This window comes from Phyllostomus hastatus, unplaced genomic scaffold, assembly GCF_019186645.2.
Source record: "Phyllostomus hastatus isolate PE091 unplaced genomic scaffold, TTU_PhHast_1.1 phas_contig_948, whole genome shotgun sequence".
NCBI lineage: Eukaryota > Metazoa > Chordata > Mammalia > Chiroptera > Phyllostomidae > Phyllostomus > Phyllostomus hastatus.
Window position 1 is genome coordinate 2,589,296 of NW_025333993.1, and position 21,514 is coordinate 2,610,809.

The 21,514-nt window shown below is 60.6% G+C and overlaps 1 protein-coding gene across 2 annotated transcripts; it reads left to right on the forward strand.

Moving 5' to 3' along the window:
• The first annotated feature begins 2,017 nt into the window (after positions 1–2,017).
• Positions 2,018–20,278, forward strand: CBS (cystathionine beta-synthase). Of its 2 annotated transcripts, XM_045852583.1 has the most exons (17): positions 2,018–2,167; positions 3,704–3,920; positions 7,004–7,110; positions 9,140–9,274; positions 10,844–10,923; positions 11,009–11,143; positions 11,694–11,763; positions 12,773–12,864; positions 13,440–13,565; positions 14,226–14,310; positions 14,967–15,072; positions 15,682–15,759; positions 15,946–16,080; positions 16,653–16,761; positions 17,558–17,642; positions 17,991–18,032; positions 19,480–20,278. In XM_045852583.1, the coding sequence occupies exons 2-17, from the start codon at positions 3,712–3,714 to the stop codon at positions 19,635–19,637; spliced, it is 1,752 nt and encodes a 583-aa protein (XP_045708539.1). In that variant the 5' UTR covers positions 2,018–2,167; positions 3,704–3,711; the 3' UTR covers positions 19,638–20,278. The 2 variants fall into 2 exon arrangements, with proteins under 2 accessions (XP_045708539.1, XP_045708540.1); XM_045852584.1 differs by lacking the exon at positions 17,991–18,032.
• The last annotated feature ends 1,236 nt before the right edge of the window (positions 20,279–21,514 follow it).

Consider the following 21,514-nt stretch of genomic DNA (forward strand, 5'->3'; position numbering starts at 1 on the left):
TCTCAATAGCAAAAGGAAAAAAAAACCCTACCCCCAAGGGCCCCATGTCATCCAGGCTAAAGTCCAGATGCTGGCTCACAGTGCTCAGGCCCCGCCCCCTCCCACCCTCTCTGGCCACTCCCTGCTCCTCACTGCAGGGGTCCCTCTGACTCAGGCCTGCGCTGCTTCCTGCCCAGGCATGACAATGCCTAGAACATTTCTCCCGCAGAACAAGGTGTGGCTCCTGAGGTCTCCACTTAAGGTCACCTGTCCAGAGAGACTTTTCCCGATCCCCTGATCTAAGACGAGCTCACCTTGCGGCCCCTCTTCCACATTTCTGGCTTTGCAGTTCTTTACACCGGTTCTCATTAGTGGGCATCTCATTACAACGTGCTCTGTGCTTGAGCCCCTCCTCCCGGATCCGTGCTTCCCAACCGTCCTCATCTCATGGAGCACAGACTAGCCCCTCGAGTTCTGTGGTGCTCCGAAAAGCACAGTTTTTCCTGATCTGACAAAAACAGGTATAATTTTTACTGATTTACTACTACTAGTAATAGTAATTACCTACCCTTCTTGCTCCAAAATGACTTTAAAAAAAATCAGGTGCCTATACTTGTATATAAGGATTTCTGGCACCAAGAATTAATTAGGTGCAACCTTATTGTATGACATGACCAGTATGATGCAACTGTATGATATGACCTATACATTTATGGTTTAAGACAGGTCACCCCCACCGAACGGCTGTTGTCATTATTGAATTCAACAACCCGAGGGGAAAGAGGTCAGTGTCCCTGAGTAAATAGTCAGGTAAATGCATGCTTTAAAAATTCTTGCGGCACTCAGGTTGAAAATCACTGGCCCAAATAGTTCAGGAACAGCGCAGGGAAGGAAGCCCCTGTTACTCTAAGCTGGGCTCTGTATCCAGGGCCTGGGACGGGCGTGGGCAGGGGGCAGGAACTTGCTAAACAATTCTGGATGGACCCTAGGCACACGGTGCTCAGCAGAGCGACTCGATGTGCCCACCTGTGTCCAAACCAGGAGGCTTCGCACTTGACTAGTCAGGTGCCGAGAAACTCCCGTTGAGGGGTCCTCCCTTCAGCCCTGCAGGACTCCAGGGCACACGCGTTTGAAATATTGTTGTTAGGTTTGGCCTTCCAGTGGCCCCCAGACCCCTCCTGGCCGGCAGCCCCAGCGTCCATAGATTGGGGACCACCTGCGCGACATCCGATTTTAAGGGGCTTTTGTGACTTCTGACCTAGTCTCGGTGAGCTCGGGTCCCTTCTCTTAACAGTGAGAGTCCCCTTGCTGGGCGGACGAGGGCTCTGGGCAGGCCAAGCTGGTGCGTCTCGGCACCGGGACAGGAAAAAGGTCCCTACATCCCTCCCGCTGCTGTCCGCGCACAGCCCAGGTGCTGAGCGCTCACTGTGAGCCGTCGGGCCGCCGCAGCTTTCGCCCCCGCGGTCCCGAGACCAGAGGGCAGGAGCGCGTAGGCCCCAGACCGCGGGTAAAGGGGCCCCGAGGGCGGGATATTTGCCGAGGCTCATCCTTAGGGCCTTCCAAGCCCTTCTCCTCTCCAGACGGCACGTTTTAAATTCACCCGCAAATGTTCTTTCGCCGCGCAGAGGGAGCAGTTACCCAAGCAGTACCACGGCATCGGGACACCGGGTGCAGCGCGCGCACACAGCCCCCGGGCCGCGGCGTCCGGGGAGGAACGCGGCCCTCCCGCCCCCAGCGGCTCCTAAGGAGAGTGGGGGGTGGGGGCGGGGCAGCGGGGAGGCGTGGGTCCAGCCCGCGCCTGCACAGTTGGGGGGTGGGGTGGGAGCAGGGCCCTGGGGATGGGTGGGGCCTGGGGGCAGACCGGTCCCGACCCGCCGGGCGGCAGTGGGGGTAGGATGGGAGGAGCGGGGCTCCAGGACAGGTACTGGGGGTGGCGGAGGAGAGACGGGGGGCGGGGCAGCGCGGGGGCGCGCGGGCGCGGCGGCGGCCTGGCTCCTAGCACCTCGGGATTGGTTGAGAGCTGGCCTTCCGCCCCCGCCTCTCAGCCAATCGTCTTCCAGCCACCCGTGGACGCAGGATCCGTCGGAGGCCCGCCAGGCCATGCTCTAGGCCTTGAGTCACAGGTGTCCCGCCGCCGCTCGCATCGCCTGGACGCGCCCCACACGCCCCCTTCCCGCGCTCGGTCCAGGTGAGCACCACTCGGCCCAGCCCTGCCCCAGACCTGGGCGGAGGGGTCGTCAGGGTACCGGGGCGCCCATCCCCCGCCGGAGTTGCATCATCTGCAGCCGCACGAGGCGAAGCTGGGCTGGCGACCCCTCCTGGTTCTCGGGACCCTCTCTCCCGCAATGCAGACCGTCCTGAAGCCGAGGGTTCAGAGCTCGTGGGCCCGGGACCCCACCCCAACTGCGGGCTGCGGAGCACGCGGGGTCGCGAGCCTGGGACCGCGGCGCTGAGACAAGGGAGGGAATTATGGGGAGGGTGCCCGTCATTGATTTTTCGCCGCATTCCCGATAGGAAATGGCTGTTTGGCAAATTGTTCCTTTCTGCCAATTGCATAGGTTGGGGGTAAATGTTGATGTAGCTGCGCGGGCGGCAGTCGAGTTGCGTGCCCGTGAGGGGCAGGGGGCACCGGGGGTGGGGGCGCGGGGCCCTTCCCGGGCATGGTGTCAGGGGTGGGAGCCAGGCGGGAACAAAAACCTATTAGCCTCAGGATTATGATCCGACGGGGTCCAGAATCATTGGAGGGCCTCGGTCTCTCACCTGGAAATTCTCACTTCAAAAGACGAGTTTACTACTGTCTGCACCCTTGGCCCTAACCATACCCCTTCCTGCTGACCAGTGCGCAAGTGTGGGGTGCCGTTGCCAGCACCATGACCTCAGGAGGGTCTTGCGGTTTAAGGGGTGGAAAGAGCGTGGGGGTAGCCTGCTGTAGCCACTGGCAGCTGAGCCAGGCAGTGCAGGCCAGAGCCTGTGAGCTCGGACCCGGTAGCCAGGCAGCATGCTTCTGGGTTCTGCGGACCAGATCGATTTCCATCTGTGTTCCCAGCTGCTCTTTACCTTTCTGGAGGTTGCAAGTCTCCAGGAAGGAGAGGCCTGCATCTTGCTGGGGCTGAGTCCCCGTGGGATCGTGGCCAGTCCAGTGACCCAGCGAGCGCCCACTGGCCAGGGCTATGCCAGGCTGTTCACCTCTGGACAGTAGGGGTGGGGTGAGGAGGGAGGGCCATGACTTGGGGTGGGGGGCTTCTGCAAGATGGAAGAAGCACCCCCCTCCCCCGAAGATGACAGAGGGAAGGTTCTGTTCCACTTACCAGCTGGGCTTGGCCAAGTAATATTCATGCATGGATATAGCACAGTTTGAACGAGTATATCCACTCACTCATTGATGGACACTTGCTCCGCCTGCACATTTTGGCTACTGCAAATAGTGCTGTTATGCATGCGGTGTGCAGATATGTTTCCATTTTTTTAATAGATGTCTAGAAGTTGAGTTGTGGGGGCCACCTGGTAGTTTGTTCTGTGGTTAACCTTTTGGGAAACCGCCGAAGTTGTCCAGAGCACCGGTGCCTGTTTCTGGGCCTGTTCTTGCTGAGCCGATGGGACGAGTGCAGCCCCACCCCCAGCGGGGCTGGGAGAGAGGCCAGGCCCGGCAGCCCCACCCCAGGCTCTTCTGCAGCATTTGGGAATGGCCTCAACGGGTGGCTTCTCTTCCCCATCCCCCTGACAGGTCACATCATGCCTTCTGAGACACCCCAAGCCGAAGCAGGGGCGGCAGGGTGCCCCCACATGTCAGGGGCACACTCAGCGAAGGGGAGCCCAGAGCAGGGGCCTCCGGGGGACAAGGACAGCAAGGACCGCCAGTGGATCCGGCCCGATGCCCCGAGCAGGTGCTCCTGGAAGCTGGGCAGGCCCATCACCGAGTCCCCTCATCACCACACTGCCTTGTAAGTCCCCGTTCATGGTCACGCCGTGGCTCATCTGTTACCTGGAGGGGGGGAGATTGTAGACGTGGGGTGCAACCAACCCCCCACTTGTAATCACTGTGACGGCCAGTGAGCTGCAGGATGGGGGCACTTTACAGATGAGGCAGCCGAGGCTCAGGGAGCCTCAGACAAGCCAAGGCTTGTTTGCACCGTAGCCCAGCACCCGAGTCGGTGCCCCGTGAGAGTAGAGGCTGAATCGTACGTGGCGGTGCCCGAGCCACGCGCTGTGAGTGACGGGTAGAGGGAAGCTTCTAGCCCAGGTCTGCCTGGCTGCACACTCAGGTTTGAAACGAGTGCACATACGTTCAGCTACGAGGGTTAGCACCTTTCTACTTACCTCTAAGTCAAACACATTTCTCCCGGTCATGAACTGGTTTTCGACAGCAGGCTCTTTTTGAGGTTGGACAGAGACCGTTGGAGGAATCAACCATAACTTTTTAAAGCCTCCAGTGGTATTGAGATGTAGCAATAAGCTCGTTCTGAATAACCACAGTAGACACTACTACACTTCATGTGGTCAGCACATGTGTACGAAGCACCCGCTACATTCTGTGCCCTGTTCTAGGAGCATGAGATCCATGAGGGGCAAAGGGGAAAAAAAAGACGGCATCCCCGGCCCACTGTGAAACTTAAATCAAGCTCACTAAATTTTAGGACTGTCTTTATTTTCATAGTATAGTCCCCCAGAGTCAAAGGCTATGTATGCCTTTTAGATGTTTGATTCTCATTCTGTATAAACTCTTTTATCGACATTCGTGATTATTGATTTTAAAATCAGAACTGGGGGGTGGAGAGAAGGGTGCCCTTCTCTGTGGGGGTCAATAGGTAGGAATGGAAATTTACAAACCCAGAAGCTCCGAGCATTGAACATATCTCAGTGCTGGGTGCTTTGGAGGCCAAGTTGGCTGCTGGCCAGACAGGATGAACCCTCGTGCCAAAACAAACCAAACCAGGAAAAAAAAAACCAAAAACGAACTAAACCAAACCTAGCAGTGGGTGAAAGCTGGGGTGAGGCGGGGGTGTGGCTGCTGGGGTTAGGCAGGCCAGAGACACCCGGGCTCCCTAGGGCTGGGTGACCTAACTCTGAGTCTCAGGGTGGGAAGGCCTCTGCCCTCTCCAGCTTGTGAGATGCCGTTACTCCCGCACCTCATGCCCGGGCCTGCTTACCCCGAGGTACAAACCCCAAAGGGGTTGCCACCCCGTCCTGAGGCCTGGAGCCCCACACTGCTTGCCCCAGTGCAGGTCCCGGCTGTGAGGGAGCCGGACTCCAGCTCTTCTACCAGGGGGACACTGGACCATGGTTCTTGGCCTGCCCACTGCCCCCTGCCTGGTGGGCGTGGGCCTCAGCCTCCGCTGGCCGCTGCCACAGCCCCCTCGGGTCCGGTGTGCCTCAGCCACCCCCAGCCCGCCAGTCCCTCCCCACGTGACTGTGCCGGTGTTCACCTTTGTCCAGCCTACGCTTTAACTAATGAACGAGTCAGCCCCCAGCGTGGCCCCAAGAACCTGGCCTCCCAAATCGGGTCAGGCGCCCTTTGCCCCCAGCCCAGGCTCTCCCTCCGCCCTGACACCCTGCCTCTGGCGTGGCTGGCCCTCCCAGCTCCCTTTCACAGCGGAAGGGAGCAGGGGGATGCCAGCCTGCTGCCGGTTTGGGCCCCCCGGGGGTGGGGGGAATGCAGCACCGGCCGCCTGTCTCAGGACTCCTGGGGGGTGGGGCCAGGAGTCACCCAGCCCTCGGGAGCCGGGGCTTGGCGTTCAATGGGCTCAGTGCTGGTGATGGGGGCTCGCAGAAGCCTGAGGACCTCGGAGAGTACGTTGGACACCCCAGGCAGGGTGCAGGAAGCTGTTTCGCTCCTTGAAACTCAGGCCAGTTGTGTATGTGCCTCCCTGGGTGTTCAGGGAGCACCCGCCCCTGAGGGCGAGGAGGAAGCATTGCCGCAGGAGCCGTGTAGGAAGCACCGGGTCATGGTTCGCACATGCCCGAATGTTGTCCCTCCGCCGGCTTGGCAGGCAGAGACCGTCTGGGGCTGGGCTGGTCGCGGGCACATGAAGGCAGACAGTTGGCCGGTGAGAAGGAGACCCCACATGGGTGGGCCCGAGGTCCACCTGGGACTTGGCCCTGACCCTGACCCCAAGGACAAAGGGACCAACCGGAGGTCTTTGTTCTCTTGTCCTGAGTATCACGCTTCACAGCACCTGTGCCCGACACTTCCTGAGTGCGGGCAGGCGCTCCTCACAGTCAGCGCCACTGCCTGGTCGCCAGGCAGTCGGAAGGGGCTCCGCTCTGGGGTCACAGCGGTGTTCTGATCGGAGAGAAGAGGAGGTGGCGGGGGCGTGCATGGTCAGAATCAAAGGAAAGGTGCTGACGGTCCCCAGGGAAGACTTTCTAAAAGGGCGGACTTGGGCCTGTCGTTTCAGAGTCCGCTTTTGTACTTGGGAATGATTTAACGTCGGCACGTCCTGTGTCCCCTGCACCTAGCTGCCCGTCGATGACTCCTTTACATTGCCACCGTAGTGCATTTTCTTTCTCTCAGTCTCTTGCATGTCCCCCCAAAGGAATGCTTTGCTGGCAAAACTCATTATCTCCTTGAAGGCAAAGACAGATCAGCTCCCAGCCCTGCATCCTGCCTCCTCGCCACGCCGGGTCCGAGCGGCCTGACTCTGGAGAAAGAACACGAGGGAGCCAGGCCACAGTCCCCCTAGGGCCCCCCAAGTTCTGCAGTGCACTATCAAACCCGGGCCGTGACCTCTGCAGTCCCCCCAGGGCACCCCAAGCTCTGCAGTGCACTGTCAAACCCAGGCAGTGACATTGGTGCAGCTGCTGTTAACTGAGTTATGGACACGGTGCCCTTCATAGGGTTTTCAGGGTGTGTGTGTGTGTGTGTGTGTGTGTGATGGTGACTTTTTATCCTGTGTGCATATTTGTGTAACCACCGCCCAGGTCCCTCGTTAAAGCCAGGTCTTGGATTTATTTTAAAGAATGTGCTGGATTGCCAAGACTGGTACCGCTTTGTTTTTCTGAATAATCATGGACTCCTCTGTTTTAGGACAAAATCCCCCAAAATCCTGCCAGATATCCTGAAGAAAATTGGAGACACCCCCATGGTGAGAATCAATAAGATCGGGAAGAACTTCGGCCTGAAGTGTGAACTCCGTGAGTGCCTGCGTCCCCCGTCCTGCGCCCGGCCCCGCGGCAGCTCCCTGGGCTGGGGGTGCGGGGTGGGCCCCTTGGACCCTCGTGGGGTTGATGAATCACCGAGACCGGGTCAGGTAAGATCGGGAAGAGCGTGCTGGAGGGTGGCCAGGCGGGCCGCCCTGGAGCCAGTGTCGGCGAGGAGGGGACCTGCGAGCTGGGGCCCGAGGGTGACAGAGGGAGCATGCGGAGCCCCAGGAAGCAGGCTCAGGCAGGCGGCTCGGGTGGACCTGAGCTGGGAAGGAGACTGGTGTGCCCTGGACAGTGCTGGAGGGGTTGGAGCCCGGGAGCAGAGCGAGGTCTTCAAGTTCTCTGTGGAGGGGTAGGCCGCCTGCCGACAGGGCAATGTGACACCGGGGACGGCTTTCGTGACGAGGGTCTCCGTCGTCACCTGGGCAGGGAGCAGTTAACTCAGTGATCAGATGCCTCTGTGGGGACACACAGTTCATCTGTCACTTACGAGACAGGAGCGGGAATGTGGGGGCTCTGTCTGGCCTCACCTTACCTTACACAAACAAGGGGGTCCTCCCCGAGTCTCACCTGTCGTTTGGGGAAGGGGCCGCTTGGCAGGAGGGGGGTTTCCTCACCGTCACCGTCTTCAGGGCAGGAGCCCAAGTAGAGCTGCCATGTTGTCACAGAGCAAACAGCAGACGCAGATACCCTGTCGGGGGGACCGGGCACCCTGGGGTGGAGTGGGCCTGAGGGGCAGGTGACCCTGAGGGGGAAGCAGGCCTTAGGAAGTGGCACCACCCAGGGGAGGACTCAGGCCGGGTGGCTGACACAGGAGGGGGTGCCACCAGCAGAGTCCCCCGCTCCCCGCTGGGGAAAGAATTTCCTAAGAAGCGGTGAGCGACACACGCTCGCGGGCAGTGCCGGGGCGCCCCGCGGGCCCCACGGCCCAGGCTGCTCTGCGCTCTTTCCTCAGATGAGGGGGGTGGGGGCCCACTGCGCCCGAGCTTGGCAGCAGCCCCAGTGCAGGTCTTGGTGTGTCCGTTTCGCACGTGGACAAGCCGAGGAGGCCGTCAGCTGGCCAGCTCCAATCCCTGCTCCGGCGCTGGTCTTCTCTCAGGCTGCTTAGAGCGACCTAACTCGATGGTTCCAGTGTGAGACCTGGGAGGGTTCCGGGGCGCAGGCCACCCAGCAGTCAGGCTTCTGGGAGCCCCTCCCCCCCCACGCCCATGCACACACACACGCAGACACACACACACCAGTGCACACACCCACATACACGCCCACACTTGGCCCCCGAGGGGCCTCCCCTGGCTCTGGGGGCCGACGCCTGTGTAGAGGTGGGATTTCAGAAACCAGGACGCACTAGGTCAGAGGTTGTTGCGTTGTGAGTGTTGCAGGCCAGCGCAGGGTCTTCAGGCCCCGCCCTGTGCCGCATCTCCCTCTTTTCGCGAACACTGCTCATTTTTAGGAGATGGGAGGGAGGGGGTGGTCTCAAGGGAAGAGCCGAGCAAAGGTCTCGGCACCGGAAGGACAGAGTGTTTGCTGGGCGGTGAGAGTGGTGGACAGCCTGTGGCACTGGGCAAGGGTGTCTCCAGGGGCGGCTGATGAGAGGTGGGCGTGGAGGGGTTTGCGTCCTGGTCGGGAATGGGACCGGAGGCTGTGGCTTCAGAGCATCAGGCTGTCTGTCCAGCAGGGGCCGCGGGGAAGGCCGGGCCTTCTGGGGTACCAGGGGCTCAAGTTGGCCGACTGCTGCGCACCCGGCAAGCTCCTGCTGGGACTGGGAGCCGTCCACCCAGTCGGGGCTCCTTCCCTCAGGGTAGCCCCTGGTCCCTGGTGGGCGGGAGGAACTCCTGCAGCTGTGGTGGGGGGTGGGCGTGGAGGGGGCCGCTGTGCAGGAGAACCCGGGAAGACCAGGCCTGGCCCTCCGTCGTCAGTGGGTCGGGTAGTGGAGGCGGCGGGGGAGGGCGGGCAGACAGACTGCGGGGACCAGGTAGGGGTCCGGGCCTCTTCCTGTCTCACGACCGTCTCTGGCTCCCAGTGGCCAAGTGCGAGTTCTTCAACGCGGGGGGCAGCGTGAAGGACCGGATCAGCCTGCGCATGGTCGAGGAGGCCGAGCGGGCCGGGACCCTGAAGCCCGGGGACACCATCATCGAGCCGACGTCTGGGAACACAGGTGTGTGCTGGGGCAAGCCAGGGCCCCCTGGCCAGGGCGACCGCAGCTGCATGCGCCGGCCTGGCTGGCGGCCTCTTCCCGGGCACTTCAGTGCGCACGCATGCGCGCTGCACCTGCCTGTGGGTCGTTCCTGCTTCCCCTGACCTCCCACAGTCGGGCCTGCCTCGCTGGTGTTTGCTGCCCGGGCGAGCAGCTGCCCCTGAGAGTAAAGATCCACCTTCATTCCCTGCAGCTGCCGTGTGGCTTAATCAACACACGTGTGTTCCCTCCCGGTCCTGGAGGCCGCAGCCTGCCCTCGGGGTTCGCAGGGCTGGTCCTCCTGAGGCCTGGCTCCTTGGCGAGTGGACGGCTGTCTTCCCCCCGCGTCCTCACACGGTCGCCCCCTCTCCGTGTGTCTGTGCCCTCACCTCTTCTTCTTAGGGCACCAGTCATGTGGGATCAGGGGCCACCCAGCGACCTCGTTTAACCATACTGACCTCTTCCGAGACCGGTCTCCAAATACTGTCACTTTCTGAGATGAGGGGGGCTGGGATTTCACCGTGGGAATTTTGGAGGACACGGTGCAGCCCATGACACTCTGCCACCCGGCCCCCAAGCCCCACGTCCTCCTCACAGGCAGAGCACACCCCCTCCATCCCAGCAGCCCCGCGGGTCTGGACTCCCTCCAGCACCCGCTCTGCAGTCCGGGGTCTCGTCTGAGTCCGGCGCAGTCCAGGCAGGCTGCTCGCCACTGTGGCCCGTGAAACCGGACCAGTCGTGCGCTTCCCAATACGGTGGTGGGACAGGCACAGGACAGATGCCCCCCCGCCCCTTGCCAAGGAGAAACAGGACAGAGGGAGGGGTGCCAGGTCCCCAGCAAGTCTGAAACCTCGCTTGGCAAATTCCACTGGATCTATTTTTTTTTTAAGGTTTATTTTTTTTAGAGAGAGGGGAATGGCAGGGAGAAAGAGAGAGAAGCACTGATGTGTGGTTGCATCTCACATGCCCTCAGCTGGGGACTAGGCCTGCAACCCAGGCATGTGCCCTGACTGGGAATCGAACTGGCGACCTTTTGGTTTAGAGGCTGGCACTTGGCCCACTGAGCCACACCAGCCAGGGCCCGTTGGGTCTTGAGACTCGATAGTAATCCTCTTTGGCGTGATGTCCTGTCCTCCGGGCAGTGGCCCCGGCCCCTCTGGACCCAGAGAGGAGGCTGCCCTGCTGCCCTCTGCCTGCCCTCCGGGCCACTCTGCCTTCCCCCGAAGGACCGTGTGCGCACGGCCCGCCCACAACACTTGCTCTCACTGCTGCCGCCCGAGCGCCCAGCCCATGGTGTGGGCGCCCAGGAGAAGCTGGGGGATTGGAGCTTGTGTTTGCAGCCCAGCTTTCCTCCCCGTGAGCACACTTGCCTTTTACTTCATCTTCGCACTCTCCCTCTTGCCCCTGAGGGCGGAGAGGGACAACGTGGGGCTTTTGGGAGTCTGCAGAGCCCTCTCCTCGGGCCTTTGGGGCTCGTCCCTGGCCTCCCAGGCAGGGGCTGCAGGCGCATGCGCGGAGCCTCACCCGGCGCCCGTGTGCTGTCGTCCGCAGGGATCGGGCTGGCCCTGGCCGCCGCGGTGAGGGGCTATCGCTGCATCATCGTGATGCCGGAGAAGATGAGCATGGAGAAGGTAGGCCAGCGGCGGGCTGTCTCCCAGGGCCCCTGCCCCAGCCCGGGAGGCCTGGCGGGTGGGGACAGGCTCCGTTTCTTGGCAGGTGGACGTGCTGCGGGCCCTGGGGGCGGAGATTGTGAGGACACCCACCAATGCCAGGTTCGACTCCCCCGAGTCCCACGTGGGCGTGGCGTGGAGGCTGAAGAACGAGATCCCCAATTCTCACATCCTGGACCAGGTGGGGTTCGGGGCTGGGGTGGATGTGCACTCGGAGTGCGGACTCCTCGAGGTGGGGCACCCCTGGGGGCCTCGGCGTGGGGGGGTGCCGCATCTGCAGCAGGAGTGGGGGCTGCAAAGTGACTGACGCAGCGAGTGGCACGCAGTTGCTGACTCCCAGCAGGGTAGGGCCTCCGGCCTGGGCCCAGCCTTTGGCTCTGCGTCAGGCTCTGCTCGTCACGCTGGGTGGCAGCGCCCTTCGCTGAGGACCCTGGATGCTCTCTGCAGGCGTAAAACACATAAAAACACTTTTTTACTAGAAGCTCTTCCGCCTCACTAATTTCGTTCCTGGGCTAATTCGCGAGTCGCATCTTCTGAAGAGCTGGGTGTGATGTTTTGTGTCTGCTGAGGCTCCTGAGACTGCCTGCGCCGTTGGCCCCTCTTCCCTGGGCTGCCAGAACCCCTCTGGCTTGTGCTGAGCTCATCTGCCTGTTTGCCGGATGCCCTGTGGCTGCTGCCACTTCAGTGTCCTTGACCTTCACTCACAGCCCCTGTGCTCTCCCTCCACACAGTACCGCAACGTCAACAACCCCGTGGCTCACTACGACAGCACGGCTGAGGAGATCCTGCAGCAGTGCGACGGTGCGTACTGCCACCCTCGCCCCTCTGTGCACCTTCCCTGCCCCTCTCTCTGGCTGCCTGGGAGTGTTCACATCGCTCACCCGCTCCTTGGTGAACTCCTATTCGTCCTTCAGAACCCAGATCAAGTGCCCCCTCTCTGTGAAATGCGAATTTTTCTTAGAGCACGTTCCTGCTTCTGTTGTGCTGTCTTGGACTTTGTGTGTGCCTCTCCTAAATGGCAAATAGGTCATGCAGTGACTTTTGTTTACCCAGCAGCCTGTCCTCCAGAGCTGCAAAAGCTCCTGCACGTGGGGGCGAGCGTGTCCTGGGCTGGCGCCGGGCTCACAGCTGGGGCTTCACGTTGCTGAGTGGCACTGGGCATCAAGCCCTCACTCGGGCGCTGAACTCCGTACTCAGGCTTTCTCGTCGCCAGAGCCCAGGTGGGGGTGTCAGCGATTAGCTTCCCGTCCGTACAGATGTGAGGCTCCGGGAACACTTCCTGTTTGCCGTCTGCGCTTGGCACTGGCTTACGGGCAGCCTCGTTCCACGCCCGGGAGCCAGGCAGCGAGGTGCAGGCATGTGCTCGCCCACGTTTTATGTGTGGGAATGCTCTCACTTGGCAAACACGGCCCCCGCGTCGGCACGAGGGCCAGCTCACACCCGTCTGCAGGACGCCCGGCTGGCGCTGGGCAGCGTCAGAGCCCAGGGGGTTTCCAAGCCGAGCCAGAGTGACGGGTTCTGTCCTTCGCGATTCAGTTCACTGGTACACAGTGTCCTGTCCCCCCAGGCAGCCACCACGCCTGGCCTTCTCGTAGGGAAGGCTTTACACCTAATAGAGATTCAGGGGCCGAGGCAAGCTCACTGTGGCCCAGTGACAGAGCGCTTGCCAGAGACAACGGTGAAGGAAAGCTGGGGAAACTGGAGAACGGTTTTTCTTCGGACCCTTTTTTATGACCCACCTTCATTTGGGTCGAGTGTGTTTCCACTTATTGTTAGAATGCTCTTCCTGATGTGGCTTGTCCCCCATCAGGGAAGCTGGACATGCTGGTGGCTTCAGCCGGCACAGGTGGCACCATCACGGGCATTGCGAGGAAGCTAAAGGAGAAGTGTCCTGGATGCAAAGTGAGTGACCCGGGGTTGCTGGGGTCGGGGAGGGGAGGGGAGGAGAGGGAGGTTGCAGGCCCCGCCCATTAGATAGAGGAACCCCGACAATCCAATGAGCTGGGGGTGGGAGTCGGTTTGGGTGCCCCCAGGGACCACTGGGGAGCTCTAAGCTCTCAGGTTCAGGTCCTGCGTCCGCCCCATCTGGGCTCTGAGAGGCAGGCAGGGCTCGGGGCTCGGAGAAATGCCCGCTGGCGATGCTGAGCCCCCTTCCTCCCTCCGTCCGCCTCCCCACTGGCCAGGGGAACCCGTGCCCAGCACTGCTCCTCGTGCCCAAGGCTGTGGCAGCCCCGGGACGTTCTCTGCAGGAGGAGCTTCTTGGAAACCACTCCCCCCGCTGTCCCCTTGAGCTGGGATTACTCCAGCTCTGGGGCCTCTGGGTTCCCAGCTGGGAACCGGGAACGGGGAACGAGACCTGCACCCCACAGGCAGATCGTTAGCGGGCACCCATAATTCCGGTCTTGACCCCCGGTGATAGCTGGGCTCGTCCGGAGGAGGCTTGCTGGACACGGGCCCTAATGCCGCCCCCTCTATAGATCATCGGGGTGGACCCCGAAGGCTCCATCCTCGCGGAGCCTGAGGAGCTGAACCGGACGGAGGTGACAGCCTACGAGGTGGAGGGGATCGGCTACGACTTCATCCCCACGGTGCTGGACCGGTCGGTAGGTGGGGCCCCGGTGACCGGTTCCTGTCCCCAGGGCTCGCCCTGGAACCAGCTTGCACGCCTGCATGCCTGGCTGACCGCTGGCGCCCGGCCTGGCTCTCCTGCCGAGGGAGGGGCAGAAACAGGACTGCATATAAGCAGGTGCAAGAAATGCAGTCTCGAAGGTCAATACCAGATAACATCCTGCATGTATCCAAGTACATGATGTGTGACCTTGCTGGGCAAAGACTCCAGCAGGTTTGGCTTTGGCCCACATGCACAGATGAGGCCTCTGCAGAGGGAGGGGGTTCAGGTGGGTAAGCAAGGAGAACGTGGGGGAGGTCAGGACCCCAGAACAGGCTCTCTCCAGGGACCCAGTAAGGGGCTTCAGTTGGGGGACGTAGAGCCCAGCCTGCAGGCCATGTGGCCGTTCGGCAGGAACCAGCAGGCAGTTTCAACTGCCACGTGCAGAGTGCGTCGTACCAGGGAGAGGTAGAAAGTTCCGAGTTTGTAGACATGAGTCTCAGACCCCAGCACGGGGGCCGGGCTGTGTCCGCTGAGGGTCGCAGCCACCCGGACTGTGGCTGTGTGTGCAGTTGCACACACGGCTGGGGGCCCCCACCCTGCCGCATACTGCCTGAGCCCCCCCTGGAGCTGGCGGTCTGGGCCCTGCCCGCAGGTGGTGGACAAGTGGTTCAAGTGCAATGACGAGGAGTCCTTCGCCTTCGCCCGCATGCTGATCGCGCAGGAGGGGCTGCTGTGTGGTGAGTGGGTGGCAGCGGGTGCGAAGGACCGGTGGGCGCCTGCCTCCGCCAGCTTCCAGTGCGCATGGTCCAGGGCACCCTCCTTCCGAGGCGGCGACAGCTTCCCTGAGTGCTGTCCGTCTGCCCTGGACCTTTAGGAGGTCGGCCGGCCTGTCCTCCAGCTCGGTGCCCTCTTCACAGGGAGGCGGGAGCACCCTCCCACAGTGGCTGGAGCTCTGGGGCAACACTCCTGGGCCACGTGCTCTGTTTTCTGTGTGTAACGACCTCGCTGATGGGGGGGCATGACATGAAGCCCTGAGAAGGGTCTGGGGACACAGCTTGACACACAAAAGCGGCAGCTGTTAGCTTTGCACTCCTGGGAGAGTCAGCAGTGGGGACCAGCGCGTGGCTCCCTGAGCAGTGACCTGGCAGTGCTGTCATTGGTGCATGTGTGTTTCGGTGCCAGAGAGCTCGGGACATGGGGGGTTTTCAGTCAAGACTAGCATTATCCTTGGGGTGGGGGCTCCCCACAGCAGGGGTCCCAGGCTGGGGAGGGATGCTGGGAGAGGCTAGAGGGCGTCCATCACGAGGGCCTCCACGGCCAGGAGGTGGGACAAGGCTCCTGTCTGCTAACTTCCCCCGGATGCAGGTGGGTCTGACACCGGCCCCCTTGGCAGGTGGCAGTGCCGGCAGCGCCATGGCAGTGGCCGTGAAGGCGGCCCAGGAGCTGCGGGAGGGCCAGCGCTGTGTGGTGATTCTGCCCGACTCCATCCGGAACTACATGTAAGAAACACCCCCGCCCCCCAAGTCCTGTCCTTCCTGGCACTCCCTGGGCGCTACAGTTGTCTCTCTGCTGCATCTCCGGAGATCTGACGGCAGGGAGGCGGGGCTGGGGGCGGGGCCCTGCAGGCTCTACTCCCGCCCTCCTGGGCCATGGCTCCCCCCACATCTCGGGGGCCCATGTTTTCCCTGCCTGCCGTGTTCACGTCTGGGGTCTTCTAGATGCGTTTAAACACAGTGCATGCCCATGGTGGCAGTGCCCACAAGCCTGCTCCCACCGCCAGCCCCCCGTACTCCCATCACTCATGTGAGACCTCTAGGCCTGATGCACCAGCCGAGGGAGGGTGAGGACGCGGCGGCCTAAGAAGGCCTCTGCCCCACTGCCCCACTTGCCCATTGCGTCACCCACACTCTGACCGCAACCCATGCGTGTGCCCTGACTCGGAATCAAACCGGCAACCTTTGGCTTTGCGGGCCAACGCTCGACCCACTGAGCCATGTGGCCAGGGTGGTACTGGGCTTTCTGTGAGAACTGTGCCCCTTGGTGTGAGCACAGATGGTGGTGAGACCCCCACCCCCCGCCCGACCCCGCTGACCTCCCGACGCCTGCAGGTCCAAGTTCCTGAGCGACAGGTGGATGCTGCAGAAGGGCTTCCTGAAGGAGGAGGACCTCACGGTGAAGAGGCCCTGGTGAGGACGCCTCTGAGCAGGGACCGCACCCCTGGGACCGCCTTCGGCACCCCCGTCCCCAGGACCTAGGGCACCTGGGCTGTCCCACGCCTGGCTGGTCGTCCCCGTGGTCCCCCTGTATGATGTTGCCCTTGTGTCCACGTGCTTGTCCTTGACTCCCACCTGCCCTGCTCTCTTCCCTCTCAGGTGGTGGCACCTCACAGTGCAGGAGCTGAGCCTGTCGGCGCCGCTGACGGTGCTGCCCACAGTCACCTGCGAGCACACCATCGAGATCCTCCGGGAGAAGGGCTTCGACCAGGCGCCTGTGGTCGATGAGTCGGGGTCAGTCTCAGCCACACTCCCGGACAGGGCTGGCCGGCTGACCTTAGTCACTTTGCATGGGAATGTCCGGAGCATCGGACCACGCCCCCTGGACATCATGTCCCTGAGCACTGGCCGGGGCAGGGGGACTGGCCGTGTTGACCCCCATGTCCCACTGCACAGCACGCAGTATGAGCACAGGGGGCAGCGGGCAGTCCCTGGCCTTGCTCTGAGGAGAGGGCTCAGTGGACGGGCTGGCAGACATGGCCCAGTGACCAACTGTCGCGGTTCTCCTGGGACTGTCCCCGTTCTAGCACTAGAAGTCCCATGTCCGAGAACACTGACACCACCTGTCAGACGGGAATACCCAAAGGACTCACTGGTGTACTGTCTGCCCGCATCGGACGGGCAGGTCCAGGGCAGGGCATCTGGTCACTGCTGTCTTCCTGCCACGTGTGCGCTCTCAGCGGACAGGTGTTGAAGTGTAGGGGACATTCCACATTCGGCCAAAGGCCACGCTGACGCCGAGGGCGGGCGGCTGGGGGCGTGCTCGGCCGTCTCCCCTCCCCTGACCCCGCCCCTGCCTTCCCCAGGGCCATCCTGGGGATGGTGACTCTGGGGAACATGCTGTCCTGCCTGCTCGCCGGGAAGGTGCAGCCGTCCGACCAAGTTCACAAAGTCATCTACAAGCAGTTCAAACAGGTGAGCGCCGGTTCTCTGGAGCAGCGGGCACCGAGGCCCCTTCTGTCCCTGGAGGCGGGCGCCGTGGTCCCCACACAAGGGGGCGTTTTCCCTTTCCGGGAATGGCTGAGAACTGGGGTCCCTGCGCGAGCAGCCTTTCTCACGGGCTCCTTTACAGCGACAGGAACGGAACATTCCCGTGGCTTTTCCTGTGTATCTTCCTATCTTTTTAAAATTTTAACCCTTGTTCAAGTACGGTTTTCTGTCCTTTAATCCCATCCCAGCCCACCCACCCATCCCTCCCCACCTCCCTCCCGTTTCCACCCCCCTAGTTTTTGTCCCTGTGTCCTTTATACTTGTTCCTGTAAACCCGTCCCCTTTTCCCCTGAAATTCCCTCCCCTCTCCCCTCTGGTCACTGTCAGCCTGTCCTCTATTTCAGTGTCTTTGGTTACATTTTGCCTGTTTCTTTGTTTTGTTGTTTAGGTTCCTGTTAAAGGTGAGAGCATATGGTATTTGTCTTTCACTGCCTGTCTTGTTTCGCTTAGCATAATGCTTTCCAGCTCCATCCATGCTGTTGCAAAGGGTAGGAGCTCCTTCTTTCTCTCTGCTGCATAGAATTCCACTGTGCAAATGTACCAGTGTACCTTTCTGTGCGCTGTGTCGGCCTCTGAGTCCTGCGTTGTGCCTGCATCTGCAAAAGGCTGCAGAGGCAGCTCGTGGAGGGACGCCCGCCTCTCCTGCTGCCTCGTGCTCCTTCCCTCGGCCGGCCTGGCTGCCCCCGCCCCCCATGAGCGCTGACCACAGCTTCTCTTCCAGATCCGCCTGACAGACCCACTGGGCACGCTCTCACGCATCCTGGAGATGGACCACTTCGCCCTGGTGGTCCACGAGCAGATCCAGTGTAAGTGGGGTGGGGGCAGGGTGGGGGTGGTGGAGCCCTGCCAGGTGCTGGCCACTGAGGCCCAGCCCCAGGCTCCTGCATGCGCTTTGCTGCTGTGAGCTCCTGTGGGGCAGCGGGGCCCTGGCGCCTCACCGGCACGTGGGCGTCAGTGGTGCGGACCCTCCCTCCCAGCCTTGGGCACAGTGGGAACTCCTCCGTGGGCCAGGCCTGGGTGCCCATGAGAGTGAGGGTTGCAGAAATCACGAGAATTGGGAGCGCTCTGGAGCCTGCCCCGCCCCCACCCCCAGCTGAGGGCCATCAGGGCCTGGGCGGCCGAGTCTAACCCCTCTCCCGTCCTTGGCTCCACAGCGCAGGACCAGGCCTTGGCAGGAGTGGTGGGGGGGCCCGCAGGTATGTACGCCAGCTGTCCCCACCTGGGAAGTGGCTCTGCTGTCAGGACTGTGGCTCCGAGGGCAGAGGGGGGCGTCCGGGCGCCAGACCCCAGAGCGGGGGGTGGGGGGGCGGTTCTTCTTTGTCTCACATTTACTTGTATTTGAACACACCCTGCCCCCCGAATAGTGTGAGTTCCAGTGTCAGGGCCCACAAACGGAGTGTCCTTGGGCACAGCCACACCCGATGCTGTGTCCATGGCTGCCTCGTGCTGCTGGCAGAGCTGGCGGTTGTGATGGACACTCGGCCCTTCACGGAGGTGCCTGACCCGCTGTGCCCGAGGGTCTGGAGTGCCAGGTGGCAGGGGCGGCACACACTGCCCTCCCCTGCAGAGGCCGCGCTCCTCCTGAGTGCCACCTTGCCTAGAAGTCCCTGAAACTCAGGTAGCTGGTCCCCTCGGGGCCTCCCTCAGGTTTCCTGAGGTGCTCTGAGTACGCCAGCAGGGTGCCTGGCTCCTCTGTGTCTCCCGCTCCCCTAGCCTAGGGACCGATGGCCCTGGAGTCGCTGGGATGGGGTCTGGAGAAACAAAACGTGGCCTGGGCACTTCCCGCCATCCCTCAGTGCCACCTGGCTCTCCGCGCTTCGTGGCAACTGCGTCAGGGCTGTCCTGAGAAACACCCAGTGGGATGTGTGTGTGCAGAGAGGGGTGTTAGAGGGACTGGCTCACGTGACGCGTTTGGCAGGTCCCAGGATCTGCAGGGGGAGTGGGCAGACTCGAGACCCAGGACCGAGACCCAGGACGAGCCAATGTTTCAGTTCAAGCCCAAAGGCTGGGAAAGTCCCCTCTTCCTGGGGGGAGCATCAGCCTTTTTGGTCCTTTAAGACCTTCAACTGATTGGATGAGGCTCACCCACACCAGGGAGGGCAACCTGCTTTTCTCAGGCTACCGGTTCAAAGGCTGAGCTCATCAAGAAACACCCAGAATTATGTCTGACCAAATCTGAGCTGAGCGCTGCGTGGCCCACTCAGGTGGAGCCGTCTCAACCACCCCTGCTGTCCAGGGGGCGGGCATCCATCCTGAGCCCGAGAGAGCAGCACGGGTTTGAGGACAGTCACAGGCCAGCGGTGGGAGCTGATGCAGCTCGTGGGTGTGCTTGGTGGTGCCATTTTGTGCTGGGACTCGAGCCTCCGGCACCCAGACAGACCCTTAGGCTGCTCTCAATCAGTGAGGCCCCTGGCCACGTGGCCAGTGGGCGAGGCTCAGGGAGGGCAGCACCCTGCTCTCTTCAGCTGCACCCAGGTGGCTCCTGTCAGGGGAAGAAGGCCCAGGTGCTTGGGCTTCCGTGGGCGTGGCCAGGTGCTGCAGACGCTGGGGCCCACACTTTGTGGTTCAGCCTCTCAGAGTGCCTGGGGCGGGTGTGGCTCCACGCAGAGGTGCCTTTAGCCCACTGCCTTGTTCCCTCCCCAGACCACAGCCACGGGAAGTCTAGCAAGAAGCAGATGGTGTTTGGGGTCGTCACCGCCATTGACCTGCTGAACTTCGTGGCTGCCCGGGAGCGGGACCGGAAGACCAAGTCAGCAGGAGCCTCTGAACCCAGAGCTGACGGGGCCGCGGCCCAGCTCTGACTCCGAGCACGCCGCCTGCTCTTCCGCTCTCACGAACACTAACCAACAAGCTGAGTGCCTTTCAGCCACCGGCGGTGGGCACCGCCCTGCTGCCAGGGGCAGCGAGGAGCAGGTGTAGGAGGCTCAGCTGGAAGCCAGTGGAAATGTCCATTTCCCTTTTATTAATACCTGACCCTTGGATAAGTAGAATGTGCTTTTCTTTACTTTTCTCCTAAAATGTTTCAACAAGGAAATCGCATTGGAAAGGACCTCAGCCGGGTTGACGAATCCGTGCAATGGCGGGGCCAGAGTGGATGAAGGTGGAAAGAAGTGCCTTTTCCAGAGGAGGATCCAGGAGGGGGAGCAGCAGAGGGGGCCCAGGAAGCATGGATCGGTTGTCTGCCGGGGGCGGGTTTGGTTAGAGGGGCTTGAGTGTTCGGGGTTTCTAAATTGAGGTGAAATTCACATACCTGAAACGAACAGGTTTTAAATGTACGATTCAGTGGCGTTTATTACATTCAAGATGTTGTACAGCCACCGTTTCTGCCAAGTCCCCAAACATTTCCCTCTGCCCCTCCCCCATCTCCTGGCAACCACTGATCTGCTTTCTGTCCATATGGATTTACCTGTTTGAGATATTTTGGATAAATGGGATCATACAATCTGTGGCCTTATGTCTGGCTTATTTTACCTAACAGGTTTTTCAAGGTTTGTTCGGTAGCCGGTGTCAGAACTTTCTTTTTACGGCTGATTAACATTCCACTCCCCAACTGTTGGACACTTAGGTTGCTTCCACTCCCCGGCTATTGAGAATTGTGCTGCTGTGAACGTCGATATACACGGATTTGTTTGAATGACCGTTTTCAATAATTTGGGGTGTGGACCCCAGGACTAGAACTGCGGGGTCGTGGGATAATTCTATGGTTGACGTTCACAGGAACTGCCCAACTGTCCGCGGTGGTTGTGCCGTTTTGTATTCTCACGAGCAACGCACAGATCTTCCGGTTTCTTCTCGTCTCTACCAACACTTATTTTTTTTTTTTTTTATAGTTACGGTAGTGGGTGTGCTGTGGCATCTCTCGGTTTCGGTTTGCCTTTCCCTGATGACCAGGGACACTGGGCTTCCTTTTGTCTGTGTGTCTGTTCCGGAGAAATGTCTGTGCAGGCCCTTTGGCGGTTTTTAAAGTGGGTTGTCTCTTGTTGCTCGGTTGTAGGAGTTCTTCATGTACTCTGGAACTAGACCCCTGTCAGAATTCTGAGTGACAGGAATCTTCTCCCATTCTGCTGAGTGTCTTTTCCCTTTCTTGATAAAACTTCGGGGCCTGACAGTTTTCCATTTTGATGATGTCTAATGTATCTATTTCTTTTGTTTTTCTTTTGGAATTCTACCTAAGAACTCATTGTCAAGTCCAAGGGAATGAAAATGTGCTCTTGTTTTCTTGAGTTTTATACTTTTAGCTCAAAGTTAGCTCATTTTAATTCTTATACATGGTGTGAGGGAGGGGTCCAACTTCACCCTTTTTGTATATAGGGATCCATTTGTGTCCACGTACTGAAGAAGCGTTCTTTCCCCACTGACTGGTCGTGGCACTCTTGCTGAAAATCGGTTGGCCGTAGATGTATGGGTTTACTTCTGGACTCTCAGTTCTGTTCCACTGGTCTGCATGTTTATCTATAAGCCGGCGCCACACTGTTCTCATTATTGTAGCTTTGTATCATGCTTTGAAGTCAGAAAGTGTGTGTCCTCAATCTTTGTTCATTTCAATATTGTTTTAGAAATCATGATGCCTCGTGATGCGTTTTTCCTGTTTTTCGTGCTTGCAATTCTTTGCGCATCTTGGATTCTAACATGTGACTAGTCAGTCATAGGTCCAGAAAGGAGAGAGAAAACAGAGAAG